The sequence below is a fragment of the Mesoplodon mirus genome (assembly GCF_964341445.2).
Source record: "Mesoplodon mirus genome assembly, chromosome: 19".
NCBI lineage: Eukaryota > Metazoa > Chordata > Mammalia > Artiodactyla > Ziphiidae > Mesoplodon > Mesoplodon mirus.
The window spans coordinates 6,026,308-6,048,390 of NC_138995.1; the positions used below are offsets into that span (position 1 = coordinate 6,026,308).

The 22,083-nt window shown below is 39.6% G+C and overlaps 1 protein-coding gene across 1 annotated transcript in view; it reads right to left on the bottom strand.

Annotated features, from left to right (window-relative positions):
* CDH13 (cadherin 13) overlaps positions 1–22,083 on the bottom strand; it is a 1,043,800-nt gene that overhangs the window by 809,749 nt on the left and 211,968 nt on the right. Inside the window, exon 2 of the mRNA XM_082607144.1 lies at positions 4,471–4,582. Coding sequence (XP_082463270.1) covers positions 4,471–4,582 — 112 coding nt within the window. The remainder of the gene's footprint in view (positions 1–4,470; positions 4,583–22,083) is intronic.

The window sequence follows — 22,083 nt, forward strand, 5'->3', positions numbered from 1 at the left end:
GAGGGGGCAGGGAAGAAGTTGATTCTGCTCAGTGGGAAGCATCCCCTGACAAGAAAATAAGGATGTAGTCACAGGCACATGACCTTGCTGTCCTGCTTGAATGACCAACTTCGTCCTTATCCCCATGTAGGCCCAAGTTACTCAGAGACAGTTGTCTCCTTTGTGGTCCAGTTCAGTCTCTTTTTGACTGGGGTCACTTTGCTTTGTTAGGATCTGTGTAGAGATGGTGAACTTACACCAATACTCATGTTCCTCTACATTGCTCAGCTTCATTTGCAGTTAGCTTGGCTATGTGACTAGGTCTGGCTAAGAGTGTAAGCAGAAATGATACATGTCCCTTTTGAGCTCAAGTGGTTAAACACCTGTGGTGCCTTCCCCACCCTTTTTCTCACCCCCCTATTCTCCAGCTCGGTGACTTAAGAGTGACTCAAAGGCCCAAGATGGCAGGACCAAGTTGGAAGTAGCTTGGGTCCTCGAGTTCCTGCATGGAGGGCAGCGACTTGAAGGAGAGCTACCCAGGAAAGCAGGCAACCTGCATCCACGTGACCTGAATGAGAAATCAACCCTTATAGTGTTAGGTCACTGGGGTTGTTTCATAACAAGCCTATTTTGACTAATGAGGCTTCTTTATTAAAAGTGTAATTACATAGGTTGTATTTTAGGTGAACTCAGGTGCGGTGATTTCTCTCTGTGTATCTGTGTTTGTGTGTGTATAGTCCAAGAGGAATGACCCATGAAGGATGAACAAGGGGGGTGAAAAGCACTGACCTGGTAGTGGCTGGTGGCCAATAAGATGTCCTTTCTGGACACTGGAAGTTGGAGACATCTCTCCCTATAGAGGCTGGAGGATCATGAGTATGGTTTGCCTTAGTGAACAAGATGATCACAGATCCCTCCATAATGCCAGGAAGGTCTGTCTGAGCTGATATGGCAGGGCAGAATATTCTGTTCTATAATTTTTCAGGACACAAGATAGTCAGGGGCTTATCACTTGGTCTTTTTCCATATCAGATGGGTGGCTGGTCAGTTTTCCAGGCCAGATATTCTTCTGGAGCCTGGGTCAGCTGGGAGGCTGTAAACAGGGTCACTATCCAAATATTGTGGTATCAAGATAGTGGCTACCAGAACTGCATGATTTTCACGTTGCAGGAGAAGCAACCCCATCAACCAATTTAAGAGAATTCGGGGTGTTGGAAACCTCTAGGGACCTCCTGCAACAAACCCCTCACAAATTCCTCCTGGAGTCCAAAGGCCTTGAGTGGATATCTCCTTTCTGAGTTTCTGCCTTCTAAACTGTCTTCCCCTTTCTTCTTGTACTTCTCATTGAAAATGACAATAAACACATCCTCCCAGCTCACCTTGTAAGACTGAGATGAAGCCAGGAAACTTTTGTCCAAGTTATCTTGAGTTGGGGGTTTTGCATCATGCTGTGAAAGCTACAATGATAAAGCTCCCCTGGTCACATTAGAAGAAATAGTGGGATGCCATGTTTTGATCCTAGAAGCTTGTTGAAAACGGCCCTTTAAAGACGAAAGCAAGTCTAGTTAGTGGAAAGGAGAGTAGAATAAAGAGTTATTTGGATGTGAAGAAAATAAAAGGCTTTAGAACAACTGAGGGAAAGATGTATCAGAGTTAACAGTGAATAAAATATTAGGGAAATAAAAGGAGTGGAGGTGACCATTAGTAACGGTTAAAGCAGAAAAAGATAAGTCATTGAGAATTGAGGGGAAAGATGAAAAAGGATAAAAGGAAATATTACCGTCTGAACAAAAAGAGCAGGAAGCCATGGATAGAATAAACATTCCCTGTAACGTGTGCTAAAAGCTAACACAGAATTGGTTGAATATAAGTCTGGGGTATGAGCAGATATACTATGTCTGTAGGGCAGAGACAACATTTTCAGACAAGTTTATAAAATGGTAAAAAGTGTAGACATAAATTGATTGATTATGCTGTACTTTACACTTTCTGCAAGACAAAAATTCACAATGATTGGAAGCCAAATCGCTTAAATATTGCAAAGATAAAGGAAAAATGGAAAGGGTAATGCCATAGGAGGAGTCCAAGGTAATGTTACTAACCTGGTTTCTTTTAGCCTCTGTTATTACCTAGATCATCAGCTTATAGTTACACATCACTGAACTATCCCTAACCATTTTCTGGATCTTGGTAGTGGCCTCAAATATCTAAGTATTTTTAAACATTCTGGTTCTGCTTGATTCTTTCCAGTTTTCATCCAGATGTTAGCCTTGTGACAATATGGCCTTCATTCTGAGAGGTCACACCACTCATTGGTTTCTTGGCTAATCACATTTTTCAGAGATAGAAAGGTCTTGTGTTGGACCATAAAGAAATGCATGAAAGAAACTGAGAATGAGAGGGGAGGGAGGGAGGGAGGGAGACCTAAAATGTTAGTTGGTTAGGGGGAAAAGTCCGTTCAAATTTTTGTGCTTTTTATTTCCTCTTCCATGTGGAATAGAGCAAAATACATTGCTACTGCTTCTGGAAATCCAGATTTCCCAAACAGTATTCAATAGACATTCTCAAGTCTGTGAAAACTTTCTTCTTCATTTAGGCACAATTAACCTTATTCTCAGGGTTATACTCATGACAACCTATGTTCACTGCTTTGAGATGAACTGAAAAGTATCAAACCAAATCTGCTCTTTGTATTTTTTTCCCTAGTAATATACATGGACCCACAGTTTCACTGAGAAGGGGGCTAATCAGATTTTGCTGATCCAACAATTCACATACAAATTCACATATAAATTTTTAAATATCCTCAATCCCTATATCACTGACTTTTCCTGAATGTGCTATCATTGATAACCAACCTATTTCCATTTAGCATTTACTAGCTTACACAGAATCAACAACCATAACCCACTAAATTCCTTAGGGGATTAAAAAAAAAAACTACACAGACACACACAAAACCGTGATATTGGAATGTACAGGATGGTCTAGCTTAAATGAAAAAGGTCCCCCAAAGTATGATTGTTTCCAGCTTCTCAGAGGTGAAGTAAAAGCTGTTTGGTGTCGTGAAGATTACAGAAGCAATCACATTTATGGGCCTGCTTTGCATACCAACTCCATTAATAATTTCCATACTCAGGGTGGCTTCACATTTCCACACATGTTAATATAGATGCCATTTGGGAATTGCTTGGAGAAAAAGAGAAAAAAAGAGAGAAGGAGAAGAGAAGAGAGGAGATGATGCAGACGAGAGGAGATGAGAGCCAGAAAAATGGTATCTTAAACCAAGTTCCGTTTAAAATATAGTGATTCTAATAAATAGAAGAATCAAAAGACAAATGAGAGTTCGTGATGGCCTGACCCAGGAGTCACACTCAGGGATCAAATTAACATGAAATCACATACTGGAATTCGCTTATTGTGCCAGTCCTGCACCTTGTCATTATAGACTCTAATTATTGAAATGATTTCATAGGCGTAATTGCATCAAGATGTGCATGGGCTTCACCTTGGAGGGCTCCCTTGATGCTCAACATTGTATCTTCATTATTGTGATCCTTTCAACTCTTAAAATGTGCTTCAGCCTCACAGAACAATCCAATCGAACAGGCTGAGTTTTCTTTTCCCCCTTTTCTTTAAACATGCCAGCCACATAGCACAGGAGTGAAGGAATGTGGTTACCCTGAAAGGCAAACCTGGGACCATAACGGCAAAGGTACAGTTATCTTCCCTAAAGGGACCATAGAGCATCTGACTAAATTAAACCATTGTTTTTATATCCTTCATTCCCAAATGTTAAAGAATGGTGCTCAAGAGCCCTCAATTAAAAGCTTATTTGTCTACCATCAATTTTAAATTCATTGTGCTAAAACTAAGCTTGTTATGCATTTAGCAATGCACTCCATGCCCTCATAAAGATAAAACAATATAACACTGGCATTAAAAATAGGAAGAGATTATAACCACAGATCTGAGCAGAGCATATTTTGAGGAAATTAATTGGATTTGGGGGGATTTGAGTTTCAAATAGCCAGTAGAGGTCTCAAATCCTTCAGAAAACTGTCTTATTAGCATTAAGAATAAGAGTTTAAATTCCTACGCCTAAAAATTCCCAGAAGCTAACATCCTGCTCTCACCACTATTTTGATCCAATGCTATGTATGAGGTAGAGCAGCAATCCATAGGAAGGCAATGGTCTGTTCTCAGGATCTGCCCACAGGAAATGGATTTCATACACTGGAGGCTTGGTGGTCCCCTTTTCTGGGAGCAGTCAGGAAATGCTTATCGGTGACAAAATACTAAAAAGAGACACACACCACTCTATTCACCTCTAAGCTGACAAAGCCCTAATTCAAGACCTTCCACCCTGGGTCAAGCAGTGACATAAGAAAAATGATCAGAAAATACTTAGTTTAGGGAATACCGTATCCTGAGTCACATTCTTAGACATCAGTGAATAGGCTAAAAGCATCGTCAAGTGACATTGCTTACAGTTTAGAATCGCCTGGTCCTCAATGAATTCAGCTGGCTGATTGATATGGAACAATTTCTGTTGAAATCCAGGAGTGCAGTCCAAATCTTCTGCAGATGTTAGCAGCAGCACCTGAGAAAAACAAAGCCATCAATATTTTAACAGCGGCTTATACGTTTGCCCTACTAACTTTTACCAAATCTGTGATTTTTAGAAACGACCTGAGGTTTTAATTTCATTTCCCAAATTAAGAGGTAAGTTGATACCTCTCCTGTGGCTGCCAACCTTTCGTTTTGGCAATGAGATTTGGAAAACACGCAAATGGGAACAGCTGCTGCAGTTTCCATTAAGTTGTAGTTAAAGAAATAACTTCCTCAGATTTTTACACCTGCTAAGAATCTCACCATGGTTTCCACGTATGAAATTTCATACAGAAACTGTCAATTTCATATGATGCCTGAGCTAAAACCAACTTCACTTTCATAGATGCAAAGGAACACTGTCATTGACAAAGAGGAGGAAAACGGAACTATTCCATTGGAAGTTACTTCTAACAAGAATCCAGGGCCCTGTAGACCTTCACAGTCCAATATGGTGGTCATGAGCCACAGGTGACTACTGAGCACTTGAAATGTAGCTGGACTGAAACTGTCAGTAGAAAAATACATGTTGGATTTTGAAGACTAAATACTGAAAAGAAAAATAAAGTAAAATATATAATTAATAATTTTTATAGGATTACATGTTGAAATGCTATTTTACAGATTGGACTAAATAGATCCACTATTAAAATAAATTTACCCCTTTCTTTTGACTTTAGTATGTTTGGCTACTAGGAAATTTAAATTTTACAATTGCTTCTGAAGGCTCAGCTTGTCTTTGCAAATCCTTGGGGCACTTCATCCAGAAGTTAAAAATTTAGGTTATATGTTTTGGAACATAAAAGTTATGTTAAAACACTCTTGGACAAGGGGTAATGAAGTAAGGTAAGAAATAGTCATAGGCTTAGTAGGCAAAGACTATAAGCAGTGTGAAGTTAGAGATTACCTCTTTTTCCCCATCTTTTATACCGAGCGCCTACCACATATACTGGCACAGAGAAGACGCTCCATAATACTTACAATACAATGATTGCTAATATTTTTCAGCCTTCGCTATATGGCAAGCACTGTCCTAAGTTTGTTGTATGCATTATCTCCTTCAATCTCCACAACAGCGCTGTGATGTACTTAGCATGTTATAAGACACATTTTACTGACAAGGGGCCTGACATTCTAGAGAGGCTAACAATCTTGCCCCGAATCACACAGTTAGGATGGGTGGAGCCAGGATCTGAATCCAGGTTTAAGTGTTCTCTGATTTTGACAGAGCTCCGCCTACACCCTTCAGGCGGGAATTTGTATTTTTTTGCCTGGGAATTTCTCTGAAACCTGTGGGAGGCTGCTTTATCTGAGTACAGCGCCAGCAGGCAGTGTTTGGAAATTCACACCCCCAAGACCATCACCATAACTGATGAAAACTGCTGTGTGAATACCCCAGCCCTCAGGTGAGATAGCGCAGAGGCAAGTGTTCTGTCTCCCACTTGGACTTAAGCAACAGTTGTCCACGGTGGTATCTGGCTTGATAACTCACCGTCCATTAGCTGCCTTCTCTTCTTTGGCTCATTTACTCATCCCTTGTTGGTATTTTTCTGACATCACTCTCCAAATAAAACTATTTGCACTCAAATCTTTGACTCAGTGTCTGCTTATTGGGAAACTAAACTTTGATACCAAAATGCAAACCCTTTTTTTTTTTTAAACTTCTTCTTTTGTATTTGAGTCTAGCTGATTAATGTTGTGATAGTTTCAGGTGCACAGCAAAGTGACTCAGCCATACCAGAATGCAAACTGTTAACCACTGCACACAGGCTGTTGAAGAAAACTCATTATCATCCCCACCGGTGATCTCAAAGGAGTGTACAAAAGGTTGGAAGCTGTGGAATCAGGGCTTCTCTCTAAATACCAGCTCTCTGAAATGCACTGAACCCAAGGAACAAGAGCAAGAATCAATCTCCCAAGGTTCACCATGTGGCCGGCCTGAGAAACATCAGAGGAACTGAAATAGGAGAGTCATCACCCTGACCGACATCATCCTTCTAAAATCAAAGAGGGGAAGGATGCTATAGTCGCATACCTGAGCACTTCTGTGTGTAAAGCTTTCCCTTGCCTTGAGAGCAGGCTCTGGGTAGATCACGTCTAAGGCAATCATAACGCTGACATCCCAAGTGGTGCACACAGAAAATGCAGATTCAGGACTCAGAATCATTTGCTGGCAATTATGCAAGCAGAAAATCTATAACTGGCCAACTTTAATTCAGTTAAACATCAAGTGGTCAAGGGTTGCCTCCAGGCACCTTATGCCTACAATTATACGTTAACCTTATAATCAGCTAAATCTTCCCTCAAATCCCAGACCAGTAAACCAGTCATTCCCGAGGAACTAAGGCAGACAACATTTCTCCAGGGATCCTGAGCTAAGAATCCAAGACTGACTGAGAGTACAGGTGAGTGGAATTCCTGGTGCTTATCTCTCTGTGGCTTAGTCTCTGGCTTAGTCTCCAGGCTAATTTAGGGCTCCCCAAAAGCTGAATGTCTGGCTGAGCACTAGTGGTAGAGCATTCGAGTTACTGCTGTTACCCCTTGATTTTTGTAGCAGATTTCAAATAGTATTCAGCTATGAGCTTACCATGGCTTCAAATTCAATAGCACTGGGTTTGGTGGTGGGATATGCAGATGCATCCCTCACTGGTCTAAGATGAGCACTCAGACATGACTCCAGAATCAGGCAGCCCCTTCTCCAATATCATCACATGTCACTCTTATAAATATAATACCTGGATATGCTTTTCCCCAAACTCTCTTTAACATTTCCAGAATATATGCTAGGAGCAACATTCCAAATGCATCTTTAACGCCATGGCAGTAATGGTCTTCCTATATGGTTCTTTTGTTCATTTATGCATTAGTTTGCACTTCATAAACAATCGGCAACCAATACACCTTTGAAAGCTCAGCAATGATCAAGTTTTATGATCACCAAAGGATTTCTATTACATGAAAATTACAATCAGCCTGCTTATGAAGGCAGATTCACGTTCAGACAGACTATAAGCACAGGACAGAGCCACAGTGGTTCTGTATGAATCCCAGTTTACCAGCTGCCATTTACTAGCTGTAACCCTCTGTATCTCAGTTTCCTCAGATAGAGTCTTATATGTTGTCATGAGGATTAAGTGAGTTAACTATTTTAAAGAGCCTTGCACGGTACTGGACACATAATAATTGCTCAATAAATGTTTGTTATTATTAGTTTTACTATTATTATTATTATTTCTATGTATTATGTTTAAATCAATATACAGGATTCACTCATATTCCCAGGGTAGACATTGACAAATATCATCAAAATATTGCTTTTGTTGTTCCTATAAAATTGTTCAATGGATAGACTATGCTCAGAAATATCAGAGGGAAACAGTAGGGATCTGAATCAGGTAAAAGATAAGGAGAGAATTTGCACCTTGGGGTCAGCTGCACAGTAAGCACATCAGGGCCTACTGTGGACTGACTTGTGCTGCTTTTGCAGGACACTGAGCATCCTTTAAAATGACAGCTCAGGGACTTCCCTGGTGGTCCAGTGGTTGAGATTCCACACTCCCAGTTCAGGGGGCCCGGGTCTGATCCCTGGTCAGGGAACTGGATCCTGCATGCCACAGCTGAGGATCTCGCATGCTGCAATAAAGACCCCACATGCCGCAACAAAGACCCCATGTGCCGCAACAAAGATCCTGCGTGCCGCAACTAGGACCCAGCGCAGCCAAATAAATAAATAAATATTAAAGAAAAAAAAGAATAAAATGACAAATCAGGGCTCTGTCCTCTGTGTATGAGCCCCTGCCCTAAGCTTACGTACGGATGGCAAATTCTGACAACACACTCTTCATACCTGCTTCTCTTTTTAGCTTCCATTTCCGAGCTGCTGTTCAGAGCCTTCTCTTTTAAAAAGAAGGAGTTTATGTTTATCCTCACAGGTGCTGATTCAAGAGCATAGCCAACTTTGGAGTTTGCTTCCAGAAAAATGATTTTTTTTCTGCCCCAGACTGCAGGTTGCCAACTGGCAGCATAAGGGATGGATCGGGCCAGCAGATGTGGTTGGTTCAGCCAGAGAAGTCTGTCATAAAAGTAAGATTATCATATTCTATTGCACACACCTCTCTGAGCTATCCTTGCCTGCATGACTCCCTGTGTTACTGCTCCCCGTCACTCAACTTAGTTACACCCTTGTCTGGCCCTCTAGGCATATGAGTTTGCAACCCCTGCTTTAGACTTTGGAAATAAGCTTTTCAAGCAAAGAACTCTCCTTGTTATGAGTATCTAGTTACTTCTCATAATAGTACCCACAGCTATGTGCTCCTGGCTCTATTGCAGTATTTTTAGTCATGTGACTAAGCACTGGCAACAAAAGGAGAGTGGAAGGATTTTCACCACTAGTCCTGGTCCCTGAAGTGCCCTCTTTTACGCATCAAGGAAAATAGAATAGAAGGACTTCCAAGGTGGTGGAGTCATCCAACAGAACGATCCAAGAAATCAGTCACTGCTTAGAGGACAAGCACCTGGGAGAGATGCCCAGCAAGGAAACTCCATGTGCAGCCTGCGGTCCCTGAGATCTGGGGTTGTTTGTTACACTTGGCTAAACCTGGAAGGCATAAGGGCAGAGGGTTTTCTATATGATGGCATCACAGACTGTTCTAGAGGCCAGAGAGAAATAGAAGAACTGAAGAAAAGCTTAACACAACTGTATTTGAAGCAGCCATAAATAAAAACAGAGAAAGTTACTGCCACAAATAATTATCTCAGCAGGCTGTGAACAAGCTCAGATCTCATCCCCTCTTAAGTCAGCTTCAAAATGGTATTTTCCAAATGAACTCGCTAGTGTCTCCTGGCCCCTTGTTGTTTTCCTTTCACTGACTCACTCGCTTTTTGCTGTTAGGGTAGATGGACAGTTACTTTATCCTTGCCACAAAACACCTCCGGTTTACTCTTGTCAAAGTCAGTCCAGTGGAATCACTTTGGAGGGGCTTAGACTGGTGGAGAACAAAGGCTACTCATCTCTGATTTGCAGGATATAAAAATGTTACAGCAATGTAGCTGATTGATTCTTTATCCTGCCAGGGACCAAAAGCCCCGAGTCCTGGAAGGGTTTATAAAGGCACACCGCCTACAGGGACAGCACAGAGAACAGAAGCACTTCAAAAAAACACACACATACACACACACACACCTGCAGGCGCACATATTGATATGTTCACTGTAAGTGTCAGTTCATGTCATCCACGCTCCCTGAGTCTGACCTCCTTGAAATATTCCTGGTGTTTTACAGCCTCCGGACACAGAACACCTGCCACCTTCTTGGCCATTAATGTACGACACTTAGAAATGATTTTGTAATTCTTGGGGAGATAAAGGGTCCTGTTGTTGCCTTCATACACAGTTTGAGACCAACATTCTAGACCTTATTTCTAATTGAATGATACTCAGTATCTTTTCCTCAAATTATTAAAAGGGAAGATGCATATAGCTGGAAAAGCATGGGACAAGAAGCCAAAACAAATCTGAGCCTGAATTCTGGCTATGTGGCCATTTCTCTGACTTTGGGCAAATTACTTAAACTTGAACAGCCTCTGTGTTTTCTTTAAATGAGCATAACACCACCTATGCATACAGTTGCTGGGGGACTTTAATGAGATAATGTAAAAAGAAAGGCTATATGGTAGACAGAATATGGTCCCCAACAGATGCCCTCAGTCTAATCCCTGGGACTTGGGAATATGTCACACTATATGAAAAGGGGAATTAAGGTTGAAAATCACCTGACCTTAAAATAGAGTGATTATCTTAGATTAGATGGACCCCATGTAATCACAAGGATCCTTGCAAATGGAAGAAAGCACTGAAGACTTAGAGAAAGAGATGTGACAATGAAAGCCAGGTCATAGTGATGTCATGTGAGAAGGACTCAACCTGCCATTGCTGGCCTTGAAGGCGGAGAAAGGGGCCACCAGACAAGGAATGCAAGAGAACGCAAGAAGCTGGAAAAGGCACCAAAAAAAGGATTTTCCCCTGGAACCTCAAGAAGGAATACAGCCCTGCTGACACCTTGATTTTGCTCAGTGAGACTTCTGACCTTCAAAACTGTAAGATAATCCATGGTGCTGTTTTACATTGCTAAGCATGTGGTAAGTTGTTACAGTAGCCACAGGACACTCATATGGTTACCACAGTGTTGGCCCCACAGTAGACACTCAGAAAATATTGGTTCCCTTTATTTGATTTTTCAAGATATAATTTGAGCAAACCAATGGAGAGGGAGAAACAGAGGAGGGAAAGAGGAAGGTGGAGTGGAGGGAAACTGACAGAGGGAGGAAAAGAGGGAAGGTGAAAAAAGAGTCATGAGATTGGTTCAAGATGGCAGAGTAGAAGGACGTGCTCTCACTCCCTCTTGCAAGAGAACCAGAATCACAACTAACTGCTGAACAATCATCGACAGGAAGACACTGGAACTCACCAAAAAAGATACCCCACATCCAAAGACAAAGGAGAAGCCGCAATGAGACAGTAGGAGGGGCACAATCACAGTAAAATCAAATCCCATAACCGCTGGGTGGGTGACTCACAGACTTGAGAACACTGATACCACAGAAGTCCACCCACTGGAGTGAAGGTTCTGAGGCCTATGTCAAGCTTCCCAACCTGGGGGTCTGGCAATGGGAGGACGAATTCTCAGGGAATCAGACTTTGAAGGCTAGCAGGATTTCCTTGCAGGACTTGCACAGGACTGGGGGAAACAGAGACTCCACTCTTGGAGGGCACACACAAAGTAGTGTGTGCATCAGGACCCAGGGGAAGGAAGAGTGGCCCCATAGGAGACTGAACAAGACCTACCTGCTAGTGTTGGAGGGTCTCCTGTGGAGGCGGGGGTGGTGGTGGCTGTGTCTCACTGTGAGGACAAGGACACTGGCAGCAGAAATTCTGGGAAGTACTCCTTGGCGTGAGCTCTCCTGAAGTGCACCATTAGCCCCACCAAAGAGCCTGTAGGCTCCAGTGCACGGTCGCCTCAGGGCAAACAACCAACAGGGAGGGAGCTCAGCCCCACCCATCAGCAGACAAGCAGATTGAAGTTTTACTGAGCTCTGCCCAACAGAGCAACTCCGAGCTCTACCCACCACCAGTCCCTCCCATCAGGAAGCTTGCAGAGCCTCTTAGATAGCCTCATCCACCAGAGGACAGACAGCAGAAGCAAGAAGAACTACAATCCTGCAGACTGTGAAATGAAAACCACATTCACAGAAAGATAGACAAAATGAAAAGGCAGAGGACTATGTACCAGATGAAGGAACAAGATAAAACCCTAGAAAAACAACTAAATGAAGTGGAGATAGGCAACCTTCCAGAAAGAAAATTCAAAATAATGATAGTGAAGATGATCCAGGACCTCGGAAAAAGAATGGAGGCAAAGATCGAGAAGATGCAAGAAATGTTTAACAAAGACCTAGAAGAATTAAAGAACAAACAACTAGAAGAATTAAAGAACAAACAAACAGAGGTGAACAATACAATAACTGAAATGAAAAATACACTAGAAGGAATCAATAGCAGAATAACTGAGACAGAAGAATGGATAAGTGACCTGGCAGACAGAATGGTGGAATTCACTGCTGTGGAACAGAATAAAGAAAAAGAGTGAAAAGAAATGAAGACAGCCTAAGAGACCTCTGGGACAACATTAAATGCACCAACATTCACATTATAGGGGTCCCAGAAGGAGAAGAGAATGAGAAAGGACCCGAGAAAATATTTGAAGAGATTATAGTTGAAAACTTCTCTAATGGGAAATGAAATAGTCTCCCCAGTCAAGGAAGTGCAGAGAGTCCCATGCAGGATGAACACAAGGAGAAACACCCTGAGACACACAGTAATCAAATTGAAAAAAATTAAAGACAAAAAAAAATTATTAGAAGCAACAAGGGAAAAATGACAAATAGCATACAAGGGAACTCCCATAAGGTTAACAGCTGATTTCTCAGCAGAAACTCTACAAGCCAGAATGGAGTGGAATGATATATTTAAAGTGATGAAAGGGAAGAACCTACAACCAAAATTACTCTACTCGGCAAGGATCTCATTCAGATTCGATGGAGAAATCAAAAGCTTTACAGACAAGCAAAAGCTAAGAGAATTCAGCACCACCAAACCAGCTTTACAACAAATGCTAAAGGAACTTCTCTAAGTGAGAAACACAAGAGAGGATAAGGACCTACAAAAACAAACCCAAAACAATTAAGAAAATGGTAATAGGAACATATATATTGATAATTACCTTGAATGTAAATGGATTAAATGCTCCAACCAAAAGACTCAGACTGGCTGAATGGATACAGAAACAAGACCTGTATATATGCAGTCTACAAGAGGCCCACTTCAGACCTAGGGACACATACAGACTGAAAATGAGGGGGTGGAAAAAGATATTCCATGCAAATGGAAATCACGAGAAAGCTGGCGAAGGAATACTCATATCAAATGAAATAGACTTAAAAATAAAGAATGTTACAAGGGACAAGAAAGGACACTACATAATGCTCAAGGGATCAATCCAAGAAGAAGATATAACAATTACAAATATATATGTACCCAACATAGGAGGACCTCAATACCTAAGACAACTGCCAACAGCTATAAAAGAGGAAATCGACAGTAACACAATAATAGTGGAGGACTCTAACATCTCACTTACACCAATGGACAGATCATCCAGACACAAAATTAGTAAGGAAAGAGAAGCTTTAAATGACACAATAGACCAGATATATTTAACTGATATTTATAGGACATTCCATCCGAAAACAGCAGATTACACTTTCTTCGCAAGTGCACATGGAACATTCTCCAGGATAGATCACATCTTGGGTCACAAATCAAACCTTGGTAAATTTAGGAAAATTGAAATCCTATCAATCATCTTTTCCGACCACAACGCTATGTGATTAGAAATAAATTACAGGAAAAAAAAGTAAAAAACACAAACACATGGAGGCTAAACAATATGTTCCTAAATAACCAAGAGTTCACTGAAAAAATCAAAGAGGAAATCAAAAAATACCTCAGACAAAAGACAACGAAAACACAATGATCCAAAACCTGTGGGATGCAGCAAAAGCAGTCCTAAGAGGGAATTTTGTAGCAATACAATCCTACCTCAAGAAACAAGAAAAATTAAAATAAACAATCTAAACTTACATCTGAAGGAAGTAGAGAAAGAAGGACAAACAAAATGCAAAGTTAATAGAAGGAAAGAAGTCATAAAGATCAGAGAAGAAATAAATGAAATAGAAATTAAGGAAATGATAGCAAAGATCAATAAAACTGAAAGCTGCTTTTTGATAAGATCAACAAAATTGACAAATCTTTAGCCAGACTCATCAAGAAAAATGAGGAGAGGACTCAATAAAATTAGCAATGAAAAACAAGAAGCTACAACAGACACTGCAGAAATACAAAGCACCATAAGAGACTACTATAAGCAACTCCATGCCAATAAAATGGACAACCTGGAAGAAATGGACAAATTCTTAGAAAGGTATTACCTTCTACAACTGAACCAGGAAGAAATAGAAAATATGAACAGACCAATTACAAGTAATGAAATTGAAACTGTGATTAAAAATCTTCCAATAAACAAAAGTCCAGCACCAGATAGCTTCACAGGTGAATTCTATCAAACATTTAGAGAAGAGCTAACACCCATCCTTGTCAACCTTTTCCAATAAATTGCAGAGAAAGGAACACTCCCAAACTCATTCTACAAGGCCACCATCACCCTGATACCAAAATCAGACAACGATACTACAAAAAAAAAAGAAAATTACAGAACAATATCACTGATGAATATAGATGTAAAAATCCTCAACAAACTACTAGCAAACAGAATCCAACAGCACATTAAAAGGATCATACACCATGATCAAGTGGGATTTATTCCAGGGATGCAAGGATTCTTCAATATATGTAAATCAATCAATGTGATACACCATATTAACAAACTGAAGAAAAAAAAACATACGATTTTTTCCTTCATCCCATAGGTTTTGGTCTTTGTGTTTTCATTGTCATTTGTTTCTAGGTATTTTTAGCAATACAATCCTACCTCAAGAAAAAAGGAAAATCTCAAATAAACAACCTAACCTCAAACCTAAAGCAATTAGAGAAAGAAGAATCAAAAAAAAGACCCAAAGTTAGCAGAAGGAAAGAAATCATAAAGATCAGATCAGAAATAAATGAAAAAGAAATGAAGGAAAGGATAGCAAAGATCAATGAAACTAAAAGCTGGTTCTTTGAGAAGATAAAGAAAATTGATAAACCATTAGCCAGACTCATCAAGAAAAAAAAGGGAGAAGACTCAAATCAATAGAATTAGAAGTGAAAAAGGTGAAGTGACAACTGACACTGCAGAAATACAAACGATTATGAGAGATTACTACAAGCAGCTCTATGCCAATAAAATGGACAACCTGGAAGAAATGGACAAATTCTTAGAAAAGCACAACATTCCAGGACTGAACCAGGAAGAAATAGAAAATATAAACAGACCAATCACAAGCACTGAAATTGAGACTATGATTAAAAATCTTCCAAAAAACAAAAGCCTAGGACCAGATGGCTTCACAGGTGAATTCTATCAAACATTTAGAGAAAGAGCTAACACCTATCCTTCTCAAACTCTTCCAAAATACAGCAGAGGGAGGAACACTCCCCAACTCATTCTACGAGGCCACCATCACCCTGATACCAAAACCAGACAAAGATGTCACAAAAAAAGAAAACTACAGGCCAATATCACTGATGAGCATAGATGCAAAAACCCTCAACAAAATACTAGCGAACAGAATCCAACAGCACATTAAAAGGATCATACACCAAGATCAAGTGGGGTTTATCCCAGGAATGCAAGGATTCTTCAATATACGGAAATCAATCAATGTGATACACCATATTAACAACTTGAAAGATAAAAACCATATGATAATCTCAAAAGATACAGAAAAAGCTTTTGACAAAATTCAACACCGATTTATGATAAAAACCCTCCAAAAAGTAGGCATAGAGGGAACTTACCTCAACATAATAAAGGCTATATATATGACAAACCCACAGCCAACATCATTCTCAATGGTGAAAAACTGAAACCATTTCCACTAAGATCAGGAACAAGACAAGGTTGCCCACTCTCGCTACTATTATTCAACATAGCTTTGGAAGTTTTAGCCACAGCAATCAAAGAAAAAGAAATAAAAGGAATTCAAATAGGAAAAGAAGAAGTAAAACAAACTGTCACTGTTTGCAGATGACATGATACTACACATAGAGAATCCTAAAGATGCTACCAGAAAACTACTAGAGCTAATCAATGAATTAGGTAAAGTAGCAGGATACAAAATTAATGCACAGAAATCTCTTGCATTCCTACACACTACTGACAAAAAATCTGAAACAGAGATTAAGGAAACACTCCCATTTACCACTGCAACAAAAAGAATAAAATACTTCAGAATAAACTTAGCAAGGAGACAAGAGACCTGTATGCAGAAATCTATAAGACACTGATGAAAGAAATTAAAGATGATACAAACAGATGGAGAGATATACCATGTACTTGGATTGGAAGAATCAACATTTTGAAAATGACTGTACTACCCAAAGCAATCTACAGATTCAGTGCAATCCCTATCAAGCTATCAATGGCATTTTTCAGAGAACTAGAACAAAATATTTCACAATTTGTATGGAAACACAAAAGACCCTGAATAGCCAAAGCAATCTTGAGAAGGAAAAACGGAGCTGGAGGAATCAGGCTCCTGGACTTCAGACTATACTACAAAGCTACAATAATCAAGACAGTATGGTACTGGCACAAAAACAGAAATATAGATCAATGGAACAGGATAGAAAGCCCAGAGATAAACCCACATATGGTCAACTAATCTATGACAAAGGAGGCAGGGATATACAATGCAGAAAAGACAGCCTCTTCAATAAGTGGTGCTGGGAAAACTAGACAGCTACCTATAAAAGAATGAAATTAGAACACTTCCTAACACCATACACAAAAATAAACTCAAAATGGATTAAAGACATAAATGTAAGACTGGACACTATAAAACTCTTAGAGGAAAACATAGAAAGGACACTCTTTGACATAAATCACAGCAAGATCTTTTTTGACCCACCTCCTAGAGAAATGGAAATAAAAACAAACAAATGGGACCTAATGAAACTTAAAAGCTTTTGCACAGCAAAGGAAACTATAAACAAGATGAAAAGACAACCCTCAGAATGGGAGAAAATATTTGCAAATGAATCAATAGACAAAGGATTAGTTTCCAAAATATATAAACAGCTCATGCAGATCAATATTAAAAAAACAAACAACCCAATCCAAAAATGGGCAGAAGGCCTTAATAGACATTTCTCCAATGAAGACATACAGATGGCCAAGAGGCACTTGAAAAGCTGCTCAACATCCCTAATTATTAGAGAAATGCAAATCAAAACTACAATGAGGTATCACCTCACGCTGGTTAGAACGGGCATCATCAGAAAATCTACAAACAGTAGATGCTGGAGAGGGTGTGAAGAAAAGGGAACCCTCTTGCACTGTTGGTGGGAATGTAAATTGATACAGCCACTCTGGAGAACAGTATGGAGTTTCCTTAAAAAACTAAAAATAGAACTACCATATGACCCAGCAATCCTACTACTGGGCATATACCCTGAGAAAACCATAATTCAAAAAGACACATGCACCCCAATATTCATTGCAGCACTATTTACAATAGCCAGGTCATGGACTCAATCTAAGTGCCCATCGACAGACGAATGGATAAAGAAGAAGTGGTACATATATACAATGGAATATTACTCAGCTATAAAAAGGAACGAAATTGGGTCATTTGTAGAGATGCTGATGGGCCTAGAGACTGTCATACAGAGTGAAGCAAGTCAGAAAGAGAAAAACAAATATTGTATATTAACGCATATATGTAGAATCTAGAAAAATGGTATGGATGAACTGGTTTGCAAGGCAGAAACAGAGACACAGATGTAGAGAACAAACGTATCGACACCAAGTGGGGAAAGCAGGGTGTGGGTTGTGGGGGTGGGGGTGGGATGAATTGGGAGATTGGGATTGACACATACACACTAATATTTATAAAATAGGTAACTAATAAGAATCTTCTATATAAAAAATAAATAAATAAAATTGAAAAAAAAAAAAGAGAGACATGACTTTGGAACCCTTGGACAAGGCCATCAGAAAGTCATGATGTAGAAATAATGCCTCCATGCTCCATTCCTGAGCATAAATAGGCATAGTCTCTTTTCTTTTGTCTTAGTAATTGTTCCTTTGAAATGACGGGGTGGGTGTTTTTATCTGCTGTTATGACAGAGTGGTTGGGTTCATTTTTTATCATTAATTCCCTTAATCAAAATTTAAAGTTTCTATTATCTTCCAGGCCCTGGGCTAGATGCCAGAGATGAAGAAATAAACAAAGCTCTTGATAAACTCATTATCTAGAAGGAAAGGCAGACACACAGGCATATAATATAAAACATAATATAAAACTTTCTATTGGGAATTAGGAAGCAGTTCAAAGCAAAGATTCTTGAACTAGTCTACCGGGGTTCAGATCCCAATTTTACCAAGTAGTTGCTGTGTGGCCCTGGGCAAGTTACTTAACGTCTCTGTGTTTTAGTTTCCTCCTTTGTACGATACATCCATTAATTGTGTCTATTCTCATTGATTGTGAGATTCAATAAATTAACATAAATCAAAAGGTTTAGGACAGGAACAGGCTCATAACAGGTGCTACATGCTACCTATTGTCGTTATTATTTGCATTAATACAGAGGAATAGGTATTAAGTGTTATGAAAATACAGAATAGAGAACAACACACTCTTTGGATTAAAATGGGAAATGGGACCGTGTCACAGATTAGGCCATATTGGAAAGATGATTGATATTTTTCAAGTGGCAAAGTATAAGAAAGAAAGTTCCATGCAGGGATCAGGTAAATGCAAACACTAAGGCACGCCAGTTGAAGAAACAGAGAGCAATTTCCGAGGGATAACAAGCTCTGGGTTGTTTTCAAGATTATTTGAAAGTGTTTTGTTGTCTAAAATAGGATTGAACTGACCAGACAGGTCCTCCTTGAGTCTGGCTAAACAGGCTAAAACAGAGCCAAAACTTACTCACTCAATGAAGTCACGATTTTTGTCACAATAGAATTAATTTTTCACTCTTAAGATTCCAGAATTAATCAACTAGACAGTGGAAATTTTTTAAAGAAAAATAGTGTTTTGTAAAAATTTTAGTTAATGAAAAATTAGGAAGACTTGGTTTGTTGGCTCTTAGTAGAAACTAGAGACTGTACCTGCCCTAGAATTGATGGTGTTTGTGTCTATGAAATTTTGGTAATTAAATTAGTGCTGCCAAACGTCAGTTAAGACCTGCATCCCCTAAGTCAATAAAGGAGTCCTTATGTGAGGTAATCTTGGGTGAGCCTTAGCAGCCCCAGGAAATTCAGTTGAGCAAATATGAAATACCTACTGTGTGCCAGGACTAGAAGACTTGTTTGGTCTACATATAAAACCCTAATTCTATGGAGTCTTATTAAAGGAGTACTTACTTATAGGACTTATAAGGACTTACTTATAGGAGGCTTACTAAAGGAATAGGTCTGGGATTTGAGGATTCAGCTCAATAGAAGATCAGGGCCTGAATCCATCACCTTGGCCAACCTCTAATCTCAGTCACTACAATTCCCCAAGAGCTCAGACTTGCCCTGCAGAGTATCCTCAACCTTTTCACATTCTGCTCTGGGGCTTGCTCCTACACTGCAGGTTACAGTGAGACTGAGCAGAGTTGGGAAATTCAAGGGAGTTAAGGCTCCCAGCACTGACTTCAGTGTTGGCCTTGATGCTGGAAAGTGGCAGCTGGTTAAATGCCCCAACCTGCCTTCTTCCAGACCTAGTACTCTGAGAGACATTTGAGTGCCACCGAGAGGTCCCAGAGGGTTGAGCCCTCGTTGTCCACAGCAGTGATATCAATGATACCTTGTTACGTTGGTTCTCTCCCTCCTCCCCTGCATCCCGCTCTTGCCCCTCACTCCTGCTTCTTCGGTCACCTGCCAAAGGAAACTACCTGTATCTAGTCCTTTGTCTTAGGCTCTCAAGGGAACACAACGTAAGACAAGCCCCAGGTATTAGTTACATATTGCTGCTGTAACAAATTACTACAATCTTAGTGGCTTAAACATATTTTATTACCTTACAGTTCTGGGTATCAGAAGCCTAGAATGGGTCCACAGGCTGTGTCCCTTCAGCAGGCTCCTGTTTCCTTTCTGTCTCTAACTCTGATACGCCATCTACATCCTTTAGCTCATGGCCTGTTTTCTCCATCTTCAGAGTTGGGAGCATAGCATCTTCTAATCTATTTGTCTCTCTTTTTTCCATCATCATACTGCCTTCGGTTTCTAACTGACTCCTCCCACATCCCTTTTATAAGGATGGTTGTGATTACATCAGGGTCACCTGGGTAATCCAGGTAACAGTCACATGTTCTGGGAATTAGAACCTGAGGACCAGGGGACCATTTTCAGCTTACTACCACCCATGAAAAACTTATATAAGGGAAGGAAAGGTGTATATATAATACAATTATATATATATATTTATATATCTATTTATGGCTATTATTCTGTCATGAGAAACAAAGAAGGCAATCCTGCCACTTTTGACAGCATGGATGGAACTTGAGGGCATTATGCTAAGTGAAATAAGCCAGACAGAGGAAGACAAATACTGCATGGTATCCCATATATCTGGAATCTAAAAAAAAAATAAACAAACAAAAGTCAAACTCATAGAATCAGAGAGTAGAAAAGTAGTTGTGAGAGGCTTGAGTGTGGGGAAAATAGAGATTGGTAAAAGGATACAAACTTTCAGATATAAGATGAATAAGGTCTGAGGTGACTATGGTTGATAGTACTGTGTTGTATGGTCGAGGTCTGCTGTGAGGCTGGAACTCAGATGTTTTCACAAAAAAAGAAAAAAAAAAGAAGGGATAGATATGTGAGACGATGGATGTATTAACTAACTAGATGGGGGAATCCTTCTCAATGTACAATATATGTGTGTCAGGTCACCATGACGTATTATTTAAATAGCTTATAATTTTGTTTATCAATTATACCTCAATAAAGCTGAAATTAAAAAAAGAAAAGCAAAAATATCCAAGAGGCTGTCGTTCCACAATTCCCCACATTCCTGGCAATATTTGCCTGTGAAATCAGGAAAATCTAAATGGATACCTTACTGATGGTCAATAGTTATATATCCAGGCCTGATGTTGTGTCAATTTAACAACTAACTATGACCTTTTCTTGCTTAGAAATAATTATCAGATCCTGCCTGGCCTTGCTGTGAAGTGGAACATTTTATTCTAACTGTGCAACTCTCAACACTTTCTTCTCTGCCAGACATTAGACAAGATGTCAGATTTGTCATCATACTGGAAGGTTTTTATTAATTATCTTTCAGAGGCAAAGTCCTTTTTGTAATTTATTTTTTCACACCGGGAAAATTCTTCTATTGAACTAAATGTCTATCTTGTTAAATTGGTTTTTTACTGCTAAAGTTTCTTACTTTGAAAGGTTCCAGAAGAAAAGAAATAAACCCAGCAAAAACTGGTGGTAAGGTCAAGAATTGATTGTGTTAAGTAGAACACCTCATATCTTTCCTCAGCAATAGAGTGTAATATGCATCTTTCTTTAAAATCTAACTGCCTAATTAATGTACAGTTAAGAGAAAAATTTCTCCAAATTTTTATTTGCCTGAATCAGAAGGACTTTAAATGACTGCTCTTTACATGCCAATTAATCATATTCTGAAGGACTCATTCATTGATGTAAGTAACATTTATTGAGTGCCTATTATGTGTCTGTGCCAAAAGAGACAAAAATTAGTAAGATAAGGCCCCTACTGTTTAGGAACACAGAGCAAAATTGGAAGGATTGATATGTAAATACCTACTTTTAAAACGCAATTAAAAGTATAAGAATGGAGTAAGTAATCAGTAGAAAAAGTCAAAAAAAGGACAAAACTCAATGTTGGGGTGCGTGAATAAGGTCACTAGAGAAACCACTGTCCTAGACATCAATTTGGTTGACTGTGTCTGTATACCCTTACCTTTTAAACAGAAGAAGATGCACAGTGGGGAGGACTAGGAATGATGGTAATCCTTGAATCCCCTCTTCAGTGCTGCTACTAGAATTACTCATAAGGACTCAGATGTCTCAAGATGGAGACATGAAAAAATTCCTGATGATGAAAAAATCCCTAAAGTCTTTGAAAACAACTTTATTTTTATATTTTTAATAAATTTATTTATTTAATTTATTTATTTTTGGCTGCACTGGGTCTTCGTTGCTGCGTGCAGGCCTTCTCTAGTTGCGGCGAGCGGAGGCTACTCTTC